The sequence below is a fragment of the Papilio xuthus genome, unplaced genomic scaffold (assembly GCF_000836235.2).
Source record: "Papilio xuthus unplaced genomic scaffold, Pxut_1.1 DF825017.1, whole genome shotgun sequence".
Taxonomy (NCBI): domain Eukaryota; kingdom Metazoa; phylum Arthropoda; class Insecta; order Lepidoptera; family Papilionidae; genus Papilio; species Papilio xuthus.
In genome coordinates this window covers 6002016-6019076 of record NW_013533632.1, presented here as the reverse complement: position 1 = coordinate 6019076, position 17061 = coordinate 6002016, and the positions used below count along the sequence as shown (strand labels likewise).

General features: G+C 32.8%; 2 protein-coding genes across 5 annotated transcripts in view; one reads left to right on the top strand and one right to left on the bottom strand.

Moving 5' to 3' along the window:
- LOC106126439 (myosin-1) lies at positions 1–9801 on the bottom strand. 2 transcript variants are annotated; one of them, NM_001312215.1, is made up of 6 exons: positions 9623–9790; positions 6171–6321; positions 1850–2030; positions 1443–1508; positions 646–747; positions 7–307 (listed from the first exon to the last, which is right to left on the bottom strand). In NM_001312215.1, exons 1-6 carry the CDS (start codon positions 9637–9639, stop codon positions 207–209), a joined length of 618 nt encoding a protein of 205 aa, NP_001299144.1. In that variant the 5' UTR covers positions 9640–9790; the 3' UTR covers positions 7–206. The 2 variants fall into 2 exon arrangements, with proteins under 2 accessions (XP_013179569.1, NP_001299144.1); XM_013324115.1 differs by lacking the exon at positions 1443–1508 and having other exon boundaries at positions 1–307; positions 9623–9801.
- A 2856-nt stretch (positions 9802–12657) lies between these two features.
- Positions 12658–17061, top strand: part of Snf4agamma (SNF4/AMP-activated protein kinase gamma subunit) — a 36799-nt gene continuing 32395 nt past the window's right edge. The window contains exons 1-3 of one of the 3 annotated variants that reach the window (XM_013323836.1): positions 12658–12734; positions 15304–16342; positions 16574–16778. In XM_013323836.1, coding sequence (XP_013179290.1) covers positions 15515–16342; positions 16574–16778 — 1033 coding nt within the window. In that variant the 5' untranslated portion in view covers positions 12658–12734; positions 15304–15514. Of the gene's footprint in view, positions 12893–15303; positions 16343–16573; positions 16779–17061 lie in introns of all 3 variants that reach the window. The other 2 variants (XM_013323834.1, XM_013323833.1) reach the window with 2 other exon arrangements.

Genomic DNA, 17061 nt, shown 5'->3' with positions numbered 1-17061 from the left:
TATTAAATATTTCTACATTTATTTAAAAAATACTTATGACATAATTTACAATATAGTAAACATAAAATCAATTCTAATCGGCCTTGACGAATTATGAACAAAATTCAAGTTACTAGGATCGCATGACTGGGGAATGGTACAGGATGGGGATGGGGAGACAAGATTTGAAGATATTAATAGTAGGGTAGCTTATATTAAATGTTTAATTAATTCCCCCTTCCCCTAGAGAACGTCCTGCCAGTTCTCGCGGGAGGGGCGGCGTCATTCTGTTCCTCTGGTTCTGCTTCTTGGAATGATCTTGATGACGCTGCGGAGTTATATTTATATTAAATTACACTCTTATTTTAATGACAACATAATCAAAATTTTATGAAGTTTATTAGAAAACGGCTAAATCATTCGTTCAGTGAAATGCCGCATCTGATATAAAAATCAATCAATTTTCATAGGCAATCTTGAATAAAACAAATTCTCCAAATTTATTAACATCATTATCACCGGGGAAATGTTATTTTTCTGGCAAATGAGATCGTATTACATTTGCCAAAGGCATGTACAATATGCAATTTGTGAGCTCTCAGAAATCAAATTAAACATTCTTGGAATCAATTGTCCATTTTAATATCTTATCAAGTCTAGACTTACGTCGTCCAAAACGACCTCTGCTGGGCTTAGGTGGCGCGGGCGGCGCGGGTGGCGCGTCTTCAACATTTGTTTCCCGTGTAGCTGTGTTAAAGCGTTTCTTACCTAAAACATAAGACACTAGAGTTTATATTTGAATACACACAAGCTTTTTTTACTTATATATCTTTCAGAGAATAAGCTAGAGCGGTCATTGCGTAATATCTTATGAATTACAAAGCTTGTATGCTTTATGTACACAGTTTTTAAGACGAGGGTCTAATTTGATAACTGCTAGAGCCATTAAAGCATACATCGCTATGTGGTTCAATAAACTACGGATATAAACGTTTGTAAGAAGAAAGATAGAGAGAAAGGCAGAATGCGTTGTTAAATAATAGTCCTATTTGTCACGAATTGCGTAAATAATATAATTTATCAGTTGAACACTTCATACGATAAGAGGTCATGTTCTGTTGTTGGATCGTAATTATGTTTGCGGTTTGTACAGGCAAAGCTCAAGGTTGAATAGGTTTCAAATAAAATCACTTTATACAATCGCAACAGTGATTACGACAATGGCGTAATATACCATGAATGTGTATACCGTTTTTGGATAACCATTTATTCTTACTCTTTAATATCGCAGTACATCACTCTCATCTGTACCAAACGTCATCTCACAGGAATGCCCTCACATTTCAACTTTCTCACAATACAACCATAATCAAACTATTTTCATTTCTCTAAATTTAGCTTTTGCCTACAGTTCTCTTGTTAAGTTATTCAATCTACATCTTTTATTAACAATCATAACTTACTGTAACTAGATTTGGATGCAGCATCTACACCATCTACACTGGACGAAGATTGCCCATTGATTTTAGCTGATAAAGAAAGGAATTTATTATTTGTTATGTATTTAATATAGAGAAAAAAATTCATACATGATTTATTTTTCCATGTAATTTCATTAAAAAAGTACGTTCCTTGTTGTCTACTTGTTTTAGTACGTCAAAAGTGAGTGAAGATAAAATGTGAAAAACAATTTTTATAAAAGAGGAAGAAAAGCGAAACTGTTAGAAATAAGGAAAGGAGAAAAAATTGGCAATTAAGCTTAGTCAATTAGGAATACATAGCATAAATCTATAGTTGGCACGTCATGTAGAGCAGTACTCTCGTTACCAACGTGCCAAATCAAATCCCTTACTAAAATACTTTAGTTCACCTTCAGCAACTTGGGCCCGTCGTCTCTTCAAAGCTTCAAGTAGGTCAGTATTGCTGCGGAAGGGTCGGACTCCGCCTGTGACGAGCTTCTTGCCTTCAGTGGACGAAGGCGGTGCTTCCGTTGAGGGTTCTTGTGCATCTCCTTCTGCGTATTCGGCGTCGTCTTCATATTCGACATCATCCTAAAAAGAAAAATATAAATATATATCAGAGGGCCGTGGTCTCTGCCCACCAGTCTGAGTCACGTGCGTGAGTTATGTTGTTGTTTTTTTTTAGAACCGCAGATGCTTTGCCGTCCTTGTACTTATAACGTTATAATGCGGTTAAAGAAAAGATCGCATTCGTTTTTAAGCCAGTCATTTTAGTCAGTTAGTAATACTGTATTATATTTATCAGCAGTAAATAAAATAAAATAAATAAATGTCACAAAAGCACAGAAATACTGTAATGTTACGTAAAAATATTATACATAGGATTTCTTAAATCAACAGCTAATAGTATCAATTACTATAAGAAATTAAAAATGTCTGCTGTCTGCTCTTCGAATAATAAGGAATTCAACAATTTTGGTTTTAATTAATGGGAAATATAATGATCATGAATAAACATTCAAAGTTAGTATAAAGTAAAAACCTGATCGTTATATTGACCTTTAAATCATACAGCAATTCCCGCGAGAAATAAAGGTTAAAGTAATTAAAAAGTTTACAAGAAACTAAATCTCGGCGTGACATTATGCAACGTTTCTAAGAAAACCTTAAATTACCAATTCCACGTGTCCAAACCGGATGCTTAACTTAAATATAACTTAAACTTCTGAAGTTTGGTTATTTATTTTGGCTCATTTGTTTCATGTTTTATTGCAACATTTTAAAATATCGTGAACCGTCAAAATTCTTTGACTCTCAAAGGTTAAGACTTCAATATTTAAAACTAGTAAAACGTAAATTTTCGTAATACATTACACAAATTCCAAGATAAATGATAATATTATGTCACATTACATAATACTGTGATGAAGACGACATCAAAAGGTTATTACGGGAATCATTTATACAAATTAAGCTCGCTACAAAACAGACGATATGTTTATGAAGAAATCGCACGTATCATATTGCAGTACTGGCTATAAATTATCCTTACTCTGTCGCAATATATTCCTCATACCGGTTTGCGTTCTGTTACATGCACAATGCACTCATGCGCTAAAATGAATAAAAAATAACAATACTTTCACGAGTTCAGGACTGGTTCATCCCTTATGACATTTGAAGCTTTAAAAGCGGTATCTTTGGTTTATAATTAAAACATGTTTCGTTGTATAATTTTTTCATATAGAACAACAATCGATTACTCTAAGAAAAATGTGTAAATTTGTGTGTAATTTTTTTTATGTAAATCGCTCTTTGACCTTTAATTTAAACATATAAATATTGTATTGTAGAATTGAATTGAAGAATTGTTAGAACATAGTTTAGCGAACTTAACATAAGGATGTTAATCCCAATTTTATTAAAGACACTAAACAAAACTAGCTTTAACAGTAGAACAAAACACATTTTACTTTAATAAAATGGTACAGCCGTACTACTTCCTTTGGATTATTTCACGATATAGTAAAGTTGTATTTGTGAAATCTTTTCAATGCTAAATTGGCCTTCATGCATAAACATTCTCATGCACATTCCGATGCCAGTCGCTATATTTTCTTCACGTAACCAGTTCAGTCTTAATGTATACGTAATCCTTACGATTGCCGGTAGAAATGCCATTTAAGAAAGGGAGCTCGTGTAGAGGTCATCGACGAAGGTAACTCGATCATCCGCCTCAGGTCCCACTTACCTTGAACTACATGATAGCGAAAGATTCATCTTTTATATGAACAGTTATCCCGTCTTTCTAGGGTATACGGCCAATAAAAGTCAGCTTTAATTTCATTGACTACTCAAATTTAAGAATGTATAAATTAAATACGAATAGTGTCCTTCTTTCTTTAGTTTATTACGCTGTAAGGGTTTTGTATACCGTATAAAATTTACCGTAAAATTTCCTGTTGCAAATACTTAAACGCGAAATATCTGATAATCTGTGCAAACATCACACTGCGGCGTAACGTATTTCGATATAATTAGTAATGAAGAAATTTAGCAACAAGCGGTGTCGCTATTGACCTAAAAATGCGCAAACAAGTTGTAATTAAGATTTATAGATTAGTCGTAGTAACTCAAAATATTTCGTTAAATGTTAATAATTAACATTGATTAATATACAGGTATAATATCATATGATAATATTAACGGTTATAACAATAATGGATTGACTGTTTAAAACATATTTAAAAGAAATCTTGAAAATACTTCAATACTCTTGTGTGTTTGTGAAGAATGCAATAATAGACAACATAAATATCATAAGCTATTTAATATTGTTTTATAACTTCACATTATGAATATTAATTTCGATTATTTACTTTTATTTTTAAGTAAACTTTAACGATGTATTCTTACAAATATTTTTTTTATTTAACAAACAGTATCGTACTTGTCAAACCGGAATACCATAAGCGTACTAGAAAGGAGATTTTATCATTTCCTAGTGCCTACGTATTAATAAAATTAAAGTATAAAAAGACATATAGATGTACATTTATAGAAATTATTATTTTAAAACATACGAGAAATAGCTGTTCTGCGATGAAATGCCAAAAATACAGAAAAAGAATAAACAATAATTTTTACATCATTTTTAGATCAAAACCTCCTTTGACCTCAGTTAAAAAAAACATTGGTTTTATCGTCGTAATTATAAAGAAAATATAATCATCAATTTTTGCAATATTAAATCATTGCATCATTATTTTGTCATTATTTATAACTAAATTTTTTTTGAATGATTTACGTATTGATAGGATTAATCAATTTAATTATTATAATTATAATTAACTTTTTATAGCTAAATAAGTAACAAGTAGTAAAAACGATTTAAACATTCCAAATTAGATTTCTGTTTGCATGACTAGGTTGTATTTGCATCGTTTGTGGTTAGAGGTTAAGAAATATTATTGCAAAGTGTTACGTAAGTACCAGATAAATTTCTACAATTGACTTTTCTGAGATATCTGCCCAATTTGAGATTCACTCTAAACAAATGTCGAATGCTTATGCAAGTTACATATAATGTGTGACGAAAAAAACAAAGCACATGTAAATGTTTAGTCTCGACGAGGTAATAGGAAAGTCCTCGGCCGCGTAAGAATGCGGAATCTTTTAAGAGTCACGATCTCTTGGAGTAGGTTTACTTTTCCGCTTTTTATAAACTATCTCTGTATTGACCTTAGCAAAGCGGTAACAAACATCAGTGGTGATCAGAAAGGAATGGCGACTATAAATTAACATAAAGACTCCTTTGATACGTTTTTAACAAATACAAAGTATATTTAGTTAAAAATCCTAGTTCATACGTAATTGCCTACAACAAACACAATTGTAACAATAGAATTTATTTAATAAAATATTTTTGGCTATTAAAAATTAAGCTTAGATATTAAAGTTTACGCCGACCCCACGAAAGTGAGATGAATGAAGACTTACTAAAATTGTATGGCAGCTTTAAATATTTGATTTCGATTAAGTCATTAACAATGAATGTGGTATTGCCGGTAGGTTTATATTGCATACGAAATATAGGCGGACGTCTAAGACAGATATGGTATGGTCATAGGCCTGCTCTTGAAACCAGTTTTATTGGCGGTTGTTGTATTGCAATTATATCTATGTCCTACTCTTGGACCGAATCTTATTAGAATTCGAAACTAGAACGTAATCGTGAAACTTTAAGGCCGCAATCGTTGGAAGGTGGAGCGTATATGTACGTGGAATAATTGTCTTTCTATCACAATGTGTATCACATTTAACATGCAAGGCTATGTGCTCCAGTTGCTTTCAGTACATAATGTATACCTGCTTTCTTTTGGCTCCAAAATTTATATTAATTTCGCATGTACAGATTACATTAAGGAAACCTTGTTAAAGTGGCTTACGACATTCCTGAATATTCTGACCAATATCTACAGGATTTGAATCCTACATTGTTTTACTTTTGGTGTGGCCGATCGGCCAATCGGGAAACGCCCACAAAGGATATATAGGTTTTTCTGGTATCTATGTCGGTAACAATATGTTTTCATTGCGAAATAATATTTACAAGGTTTTTATAATATTGTTATCTCTATCATTCTCTCTGACAAAAGTGTGACACATTATGTTTTTGTCTGAATATTTTGGCTGTGGAAATGCACGGTTGGAGTAATTCGATCTTATTACCTGTGGCGCAGGTGTGGTGGTAGTTGTGGTAGCTTTGCCCTTGGTAAGCAAGCCTCGCTTGAGCAGGCCGCGAGAGGGCGCCGCCCGCGCTTCGTTCTCGTCCTGGGCCCGTGCAGATGCCTGCCACGCCAAACACGTCAAAAGAACGATGCTGAAATTGGGAAAATAGATATTTTTAACCATCAGATAAAATATTTATTAATGGGGGCGGTATTCATGAAAAAAAAATCTCTCAATCTAATACGCTTGACTGGGAAGAATTATAGGCCTGTCTCTACAGTTATACAGCGTGTCCCAAAATTCAACGATAAAACTGTAATGGTGTCTCATTTTATTTATCATAATCTCTATGTTTCATCATCTACTTATATTGAATAACGAAAATATTGCACATAATGTCAAGTATGTGTAAAGATATTTACATAGCATCAAATCTATTAAGTGTACACACAAAGGCAAATAATATTTATCGTCTGTCTGATTTTGAGTACACGTTTTAAGTTTTTGCGAGCTTTGTCCTTGCACGTCCAACCTTTATATACTGACGCAGTCACATACCTACCGGCCGAAGTAACATTACAACGAAATCACGATAAATGGTAAAACAAGTATCTTAAAAGTCAATATGTTAAAGCACTATTCACGTCATGTACATGGTTACGACTTAAAAAAACTTTAATATAGCCCAAGTGGTAATATAAAGGTTAGTTTAATGTCAAAGTTTATATTTCATAAGCAACAATAGTTATGTAATTTTTTTATAATTCATCCTCCACAAAGAAACTTTACATTTAAAAATACTTCCTGATTAATTTTTATGTATTATTGCCATTGAATGTAGGCCAAATAGTTCAATGGCGTTTAATGTCATTTGAGAGTGGCATGCCGAGGTTGGGTGATTGCCGTGCTCGGAGGTGGACGGGTTCAACTCTACGACATTCAACGACAGGTAAACAGATATACAAGTGTCAGAAACAAGTGCGAACATTTCTCTACAACTGACGATATGTACCAACATCTCACGGATCATCGGTAGTTGAGTAATAGATCAACTCCAGGGTCAGGTCGAATGAATGATTAGCAGATTCCGCATCCGCTTCCGATCGTACTTTATAATGTCATATCCAACTTTCTATATTTTTATATAATAAGTCACAAAGTCACGGAATGTTTGTGCTTGTATGCTCAATTTATACGTGTACAAATTATACGCTTTTTAAATAATGCGAGTGCACGCTTCTAGTAATTCATTCTTGATAGATATATGTTTAGTCATTTGATGTGGACATAGATTAGTGGTTTATTTTGTTATGTTTGAATATGCCCTCTTCAATATGCAGCGCAGATAACTCGAATATGTTTATGTCCCAAGTCACGTCAGAAAAAGTGCAGCTTTCTACAATCGTGTTCGATGTGAACTCTATACGCTTAGGAGCTTTGATAATTTATTTTATTCACTTTAAGGCTATTGGAATAATTATTAGAAGGAGCAAGAAGTAAAGATGGCCTTGTGACAAAATGCGGCAGCCTGTCGTAGTGATTGTACAGCCCTTGGACTGTGACGAGCAGGCAAGGCGAAGCAATCAATTGAATTCCTTAAAATTATCAACTAGGTCCATTTAAAGCCAGACAAGCATCGACTTGGCTTTTGTCTTAACAATTACTGCTTGTGAAATTACATATATCTGATTGAATTAAACCATGAGAAGCGTTCTATCCTATCTTCCCACAAAACACAAAGGTTACAATTAAAGTTAGGCAAACAAGTAAAATTGCACAAATGAATTTAGAACATGTCTAATCTTTCTTAAAGAAATATTGTGGATGAAGATTTTAACATTATATAAGTATGAATTAGGTGCGAAAGAAACTTTGAAATATAGAATGTATGCACGTCCCTGCATCGTAAATACATCGGCAAATGTCAATAGTTTAGTTGCACAACAGTGTTTTATTGCCAAATGGTTATGTTCGTAAAGTTTGAGTTGAGTAAGTGGTAAGTATTATTGAACATCTTTATCCAGTTACACTTGCGTATGACATACTCCTTGTTTATCTTTATTTTAACGATACGTAATTACAAAAATTATTTTAATTATTTGTATATCCTTTGATTTCTATATAATGATGTGGTCTATAGTTAAAAATAGTTTCTTTTGCTCGTTCGAAGCATAAATAAAAAGTTTAGTTAATCGCAGTAAATATATTATCACAGTTATCAATGAAATTATAAGTACTTAAACCTCTCGTTAGATAAATGTGGTTCTAAAAATCTTTATCATGTAGTCATAGTTTTTGGGTGCCGGATATGTAAATTGACTAAAAAGATATGTATTTTTTATACTTATAATAAGCAACGACATGATTGTATCTATCTTATTATGCCTATAAAATGTACACTTTGATATTATCAAAGTGTTTACGTAACATGGTTTATATTGACTAATTGAAAGCTCAGAGTTTGCTCGTAACTGTGACTGTTCATCCTACATAACGACGATTGCCTAATCGTAGGTCGCGGATCTAACTTTCAACATGGGACGGTGTAAGTGAGGAAACCGGTTCGCGGTTTCGGTCAATTAGTTTGAAAATTAATTGGTTCGGTGCACTAGGTCAAGCTGTGACTGGCTATAATGAGGTTTATAAGTCATCACTTGTGAAAGAACAACGAATCACATATACTATGGGATTAACATATTCGTTGTTCTCCAATTAAAAAAAATAATTAAAATTTAAAATTATTCCTTAATTACATATTGAACATTATTTGAACACTGCTTTATTTAAATAACTAGTTTTTCAGGATTTCAATCTGGCATAAAACAACTAATATTAAGTATAATTAAATCATAAAATATTTAATGCTAATGATGAATATTTCCATTTAGATAATTTTCTGGTGTCTGTTCAAAATTTGTTACCAGGAAATCTACATCCAACATGTGTTGTGTAAAATATTGATAAAAGCAGTTTTGATTAATTTACATATTAATTTTACGCACGACCAATCGTGACATTTTGAAAGGTTAAAACAATAAGACATAAATCACTATCCATTCGTACAGTGTTCCTCGTCACACAACACCTTTGTGTCTCCAACACCAATCCTATCCATATTAGAAAGGCAAAACACTTTTTGAGAACACTACTTTGTTCAAATTGCACGTCTCTATATATAGGCTTTGATTTCTAAAGGTATATTGCATACTTTAGAAATCAATGACTATTTTTATTTACGAATAATAGTAAAAAAATCGCGGGGCGAAAAGTTAAAACAAGGACTGAATTGAACACCTTATACACAAAATTAGCAAACACCGGCACCTTTTGGACGGTTAATTGCAATATTATGACATCGCAATTGCAGTCGCTCAGCTGAGACTTTTGCAGATGTAGCTACAGAATATAGAAAGCTGGGAGATGGGTGAAATAAGTGATGTGCAGTTACTTACAAGGGGAGTATCCTCATGTTGATGTTGGGGCCGCGTGTGTCGCAAGAGGCACTGCCGTTGGTCCTTTCTCCGCGGAGCGGTTGCGTGCAGGTCTACAGTGTACGGAGGCCACGCTTGATCTGCCGTTCCAACGCGAGCACTTTGGGTACACTCCAAGTTTCGGTGTCGCTGCACTGGTCCGCCCGCCACCCCGGCATCATTTACCTGATTTATATGCGTAGAGGCACACACGACACCACACATACCGATCATTGTCCACATAGCGCCGTTTGGTAATTTGTTGCCTACCAAATAGACGAAATCATGTTCTCTGTACAATGATACTGACAATAACATGCTAATTAAGAATTTCTAAAAATGTTTTACGGCAAATGTGTTCATATTCTTTTATTACATAGTTAATAGTGACCTTTAATATTATTTTATAAATGTACAGAATTATTTACTAAGCTATTTTTTAACGCGATGACGGGAATAATTAAGGTAATATATTTCGTATTTTGCTTCATGTAGCCTTTATAAGGAAAAGTTTAATTTCAATTAAAAATGTTTCACTTACTATGAAAGTTAATAATAATAATTATTAAATATTAATAATAAAACCAGACTATTTTTAAGATGAAATAGTTTAACAGTTATGCAGAGATTGGTAATTCGGTCATTGGATTGAAAATGAAGTTAAAAGTTACACATTGAGGCTAGTCACTTTCATTGAGGTCAAAGGTGAGGACGACCTGGGCTCAGATGTTAAGTAATATCTAATCGAGCTGTCCAACCAGTGATAATGCGTAATGTACACTTGAAATTTGCCATTTTCCAACACAAGTGATTGTCACTTAGCATGCGAATTGTAAGGATTACATTTATTTAAAACGATATCTAAAAGGTTTCTTCCTCTATTTAGTGAATTGAAAAATACCAAATAATCGCTTATGAAACTTTCGCCGATGTTTAATTCGAATACAAGGAAAAACAAATGAGTCTACAATAAACCTCGACATATTGTATCTTATTATGTTGTCTACGTAAAAAATTACTTAGTTGAATTCAATGGTTTTTCAATATTAGACTTTTATTTACAATATATGTGCAAAGTGTAAAAAAATTAAATTAAAGAAACAGACATTTCAGTCAGTTATCAAAGTATCAATCAGATACCAATAATTCTACGTGCCCCAAAGTCCTGCATCCTCATAACGTTTATATGCCAAAGATTGATTCAGCTATTACGTTTTAATTCATGTTTACAATAGGAATACGGCACGGACGACGATTCAATACACACAATTTACTTTAATGCCTTACGAACAAAATACTTTCGCTTTTGTTGCCTTATGCAGCAACTTGCTATATTCGAAATCAATTGCAAGGTCTGTTAAAAACGCATCATCGTGTTCAATACAAATGAGGTCTTTTGCCAATGATTTTGGCAAATAAGAATTTAGAAATCAAAATAAATAATAAGCTTTGGCCACTATGGCGCCGCTAAAGCAGTAGAGGAAAAAAGAGGAGCAAAAAAATTAATAATCAAAAAAAATGTTGGTCTGGAAATTTTCTATCTGAAATTCTTAAAGCTAGATTTTGAAGATACACATAAATCCACTGCATGTATCATAAGTGTAATGACATGGAATATAAAATATTTTGTATCAAGTAAGTATTTCGTGCTAAAATCTCGTTTAACTTATATCGCTTGTTAGAAACGGGCAGACTTACAAGTAAATACATTGTGGATGTGGGCGCAAAATAATTTTGTAATGTCGAGTTGCAGAATCACGATATGGCAAAATAAATACTCACATGGAAATTCTTTCGAAGCTTTTTGATGCCAATCAATCTTTGACACAATAGTTCTATTGTTAACGCTTACGCAAAGCGGCGCTATTATTTTTAAACCGCTAATGAGCGTGATAATAGACTTTAAATTCCCAAATTATTGTACTATGAAGAAATATTTCTATTTAACTTTTAAACTATCACAATCAGTGACGCCCTCTGCTCCACAAGTAGGCCATTTCAAGTAACTCATACAGGTTTATATTTGTTTGAAACGTAAAGTATAAAATACTAAAACGTTAGGCATAGTATTCTAATTACTCCCGCCCTATTCCTCTTATTAAAAAAAATAAGTTCTTAGCGTTTTTTTTCCTTTAACTATTAGAAGGATCTAAGAGTGACGATAATATCAGTTGATTTTTAGTTGAAAATCATGAAATTAAGGTTTGGTCAATATTTAATTCATTTTATAAAAGAATTACCAGCAGTGTAAAATAGGTGACGAGATCTAAAGATTGACCAGCAATATCCATTTATAATTGCAGTACTTAACATCTTCGTCGTCAAACCAAGTGGTGTAATCTACAGTTGAATAAAATTGGAGTCACTGTAATATCTTAAAAAAAACATTATATAATTCTCAATCTTATCATCCTTAAATAGACACACTAGAATATTATATGCATAGTAACTCTCGGTCATGCTGACATCTATAGTGAGCAAAAGGCAGTTTTTCTCTTTAACCGACAAAATTCTACAATACGAATGCCATGGCAACACTGACTTGTATAAATAAACTGGCTACAGTACATTGTGTTAAGTGACTATTTGGTTTCCGCCATTTTGACGCTGATGGTAGCTGTTTGTAGTTTGTAGCGGTGATTAGGAGTCGAACTAATAGTATAGATACAATTAACTGTCTGTTTAAATCGAAACAAAGCAAAAGCCTATCCATTTATAGACATCAATGCATAACAATATTTTTATTTTTTAAATTAAATTGCTGTTGCCAGTATCAAAAACTTAACTTTCATAGGTTTTTCGTCACACGACGAGGTTTTCTGTTTTCCTGACCAGGTTATATTAAAAATTTGTTAATTTCGTCCTAGTGTTTTTTATTTTATGTTCCAAATAATCATTCCAAAATATTCATAATAATATTCTAGAATTTTTATAAAAATCTCGATTTGCAAAAGTGAAAGCACGTGGAAAAATTACCACAAATATTTTTAATTGGCAATACTAACTTATTAGGTGTCATTAACTTGTCAGTGTCGTCGTTTCCTACAATTATTTTGTCTATTATATGCGGAAAGTGGGAACATTTTGCCTTGTGGTAACTTGCAAATTGTTTAATATTCAAGATATTTAAAAAAAAATTACTACTCGCTTATGTTATTTTATGAACAACGGAGGTGAAAATAAAATGTGAGTGACAAATTATGAGATGTCATTGTGTTGACTTTAATGGTGATGCGATGTGATGTGTTTACGGTTTGTTCTACAAATAATTTCGTCACGTCTCTTTCGTTTATCCCTGTACCGTAGTTTCATTGAGGAAGGTCCTACTACTTTTATATAAAAATATATTTAAAAGTAACGGTTAGTCTCTTTATTAAAATCTTCTTTTTCCTTTGCTAACTTTTTAAAAATTATTATTATTTAGAAAACATAGAACATTACATATAATTTGTATATTTATATGTAATTAGCCGATATTTTTGAATTTAAAATAAACTTGTATCTAAATAATGCTTAAAAGGAATGTATCTTTTACTTAAAAATTATTAATTCAGTTACACATTATTCATTTTCTTAAACATCAACTTGAATGTGGGTTTCAACTGCAGTGACACTAGACTTTGACACATATTGTCATCCTTTACATTCTCTTTGAAAAAACAGACACAACCACAAGTTTCATGACAGTCAGAACCCACAGTTATGCATGTAACGGAAACAAATGCTAACCGACAATGCTTATTTTCTGATTCTATTGATTGATTCTTTTGATATCACCAACTATATATATTGACATGTTTAAATACAGTGAACAATATTTTATTAAAATTCAAACAAAAAGTTTGACTGGAAGAAAAACCTGTGACCTCATATTAAAGTTCATTAATATAATGTTTTGTGGTTTGTGACCTCAATGAATACTATCACAAACTTTGTTTCTGTAAAGATTATGATTTACCTAAAAAAAATATCAAAAAAATCTTTAAAATATGTTACTTATTTTACTATTATAATCAAAAATACAATGGTACGAAACGCAATGGATACACCTAATATTAATAGAATCACTTATTTTTGTACACAAATTAGTATTCATTATTTAAATGAGTCAATGTATAGAGTCAATTGTTGTAACAATGGTGTGATACAAAGCAATAAATAACATGTCCTTGGTAAGGCCAGTACGATGACACAACACATACAAATGATATAGGACACTGTATTTGACAATATTGTTTTGGACAATTAAGAACAGGCCTCTCTCATATCTACTGTATAGATTCTAACATTTCAATTATAGACTCTAATAGACTGGTTGGTAACAGGCAGGCGGCCAGTTGTAAAAAATTAGGTCAAAACCTTAAGTTTTGTAAAATGTTCCACGTCAACCCCATATAAGTGGAATAAGGAGGAACTAAAAGAATTGAACTGCCCGGTCTGTAACTGAAAATGTCAGAAAGTGAATATAAATTTTATTTTGTACTAAATTCTATTGAAATATGTACTAAAGTTATAGCTATCTTAGTCCTCTCTTAGACGTGGTTTTAATCATCATTTCCGACTTGTGTTTCTTATCAGCAACTGTTTGATTAAAGACTGGACGTGCTGAGATAACCAACTTCTTTTGCATTGAATTTAATGTTATCTTTGCTAACTATTTATATATCTTTGGTGTTTATTATCAATCACCTTGAATTTCTAAGTTAACATACACATTGAATTTTCACTGACGTATTTATGACTAACAATGGGAAATAACCATTATCTTTGTCTACCTACACTACAATATATATGAAAAGTTTAATTCTAACCATAAATGTCTATATGATTATTTGATAATTGGGTAATTAGGTTAAGATTCTCCTTATCATTCTTTCAATTAAAAAATATTTAACTAAAATTTTAATGACAAGAACATTTGATTTTTGCTGTTGACCTACATCATAAAGAACAAATTTTATATTCTTATTCTTATCTATAATAAGCGATTTTTACCACGTGTCGACTGAGTGAAATATATTAAATACGATTGACTTGAACTTCGGTATAGTTGTTCTTTTCTTGTCGTGTACATAACAAACACTTCGAAAACAGATTTTAACGTAAAATAAAAAAGATAATCTGTATGACAGTATAGTTTTTTTTACGTAATCTTTGCCTATCGTATATAAGAATGCAATATACAATAATTGACTTGAGCAAATACAGATTATAGACGTCATAGACTTTGCCTTAGATAAGTCTGGCCTTGCTCATGCTTGTTTGCATTGGCCGGCCATTTATCTCAAACGCTTTGCGTCTGATCAGAATTAATGAAATATTAATTGCAATTCAAATCTGTGACTTTATTGCAATCTCTAATGTTTTAATGATCAACCTTATAGTTATATATCCTTGGCCGATATGCCACACATTGACAATGTAATATCCAGTTAAAATCAGGATGAAGATATGTTTATTTTGTAATAGGTTCTTTCTCTTAATCTGCACTTGAATTATCTGCGTGATGACGAAAAGACGTCTCGACCGGTAACATACCATGACTGCACACTACACAGATATGCTAGGGATCCAACTTAGTCCTTTTCCACCTTTCATAATTTTTTCCTAAGGAATGGGTAACCGAAAGAGACGTGATAATTAAAAAAAAATGTTTTTTTTAGATCAGTGAAATGTACATTGGTATGTGTTTCCGTATTAGACACAGTAAAATGTCGACCAATCGGTGACGGAAGTCACAAAATTAGTTTCGATATTACTTAAGAACAAATAAAAACAATAACATGTGACTATTTGTGGTTGATTTGTGTGCAAAGAGATCTAGTTTCCTTTCGTAAATTAATTGCATGAATTTATTGCTTCGAATGCTGTCCAATGGATTCCGAATCAGAACAGAGCTCGAATACCCAGTTAAAAAATGAGAAGACGAAAAAAATGGAGACAGAAAGTACAGACCTGACTTTGGATCAAGTATGCAAGCAAGTCAGCAAATTGGATGTAGATGACGCCGGCAATGGCTCTGAAAGTTCGACAGATAGCGAAGATTTGGTAAACGCTATTAATTATAACACTATAACATCTTTAGCTGCACTTAAAGATATTATTCAAGGAGAGAATGACACTCCCGAAACTGACAGTTTCTTCCAACATTATTTTATGAACCATTGCAACAATCTTTCGAGTCGTAACACTAATTCCCCATTTCCGTTTGTGGAGAGACGACGCCTATCACAATGTCGTGAAGAAGACGAGGATGATGAAAAAAAGAAAGATACATCGGACGTGCTGGGTAAAGCTTGGCTGGCTCATAGGAGTACAGACCACATAGAAAATGATATACATAGCAGCAAAAAGCAATCCCAGGATGAAGATTCTTCAACAGATGAGCGGGAATCTTCTAAGCGCACTGTAATGGGTGCAAAACACAAATTCTTAGTGACTACCGCCGAAGCAGCTCCACCTCCGCCAGCTTCTCAGTTTGAGAAAGCTATTCGTTCACAAGTTCATAACGCTCACACAGTACATTTTGGTACGAAAGGAGCGGAAGAGCAAAGACGAAGTGTGCGATCAATTTTTGCTGGGGAGAACCTTCACCGAGATAAGAATTATTTTGACAGTAGTTTAATAGAAATAAGATCTACGGTGGACGGCATACCGACCAGCTCAGAAGATATATGGGTGATGCGAAAAGAAGAATTAAAGGTAAGCCCATCTAAATTACTAACTACATTTGATTGCTTAAAAACACCACTGATTTAATTATTAGGCTTTTAAGTTAAAGTAAGTTTAAGTATTTATGTATTGTTTGCTTGGTAAAATCGTCAATCTTCGGGAATTTTTCATACAATACGCGTATAGCATTTGGTATTATTTACTAACGCTGAGATCTCATAGTATAACCTGTATAGTCAACGTTGGATGTTTATTTTCCAGAAAGAAGTTGTTAAGCCCAAATCTAAAGTAGTCGATCCGCTCAAACAATCTGTAGAAGATAAGCTGGATAAGAAAGAAGCCAAGCGGAGCCGATCTGGCACTTGGGGATCGCAGGCTTCATACAAAGAAATCGAAGCTGTGAAGAAAACAAATCTTAAAAAAGAAAAAGAAAGAAGGAGCAGTGATGAGAGAAGACAAAAACGAGGTAATTTTTTTTGTTTAACGTTTTTATTTAAACTGGTTTACTTCGTATATGTTAAAAGTTCCTTACTAAACTCGTTTACTTAACAAGCCTAATAACAAAATAAGTACAACGACATACTGGATCCATATTTACGTGAGTGAAAACAAACTCAATATTAGTGCTATATGTCTACTACCATTTTTTATCTCTGAATAATGTGCGATTTTAAAAATAATGAGCATAGATTTCCACAGCCGTACCGTGACGTTTGGTCAGTATGAGCCCACGTAGTATTTGAGTTGCC

Coding starts and splice junctions, on each gene's coding strand:
- LOC106126439 (NM_001312215.1), bottom strand. Junction 2,031..6,170: donor CCACCACACCTGCGCCACAG/GTAATAAGATCG, acceptor TTTTCTTTTTAG/GATGATGTCGAATATGAAGA. Junction 1,509..1,849: donor ACGGGCCCAAGTTGCTGAAG/GTGAACTAAAGT, acceptor TTTCTTTATCAG/CTAAAATCAATGGGCAATCT.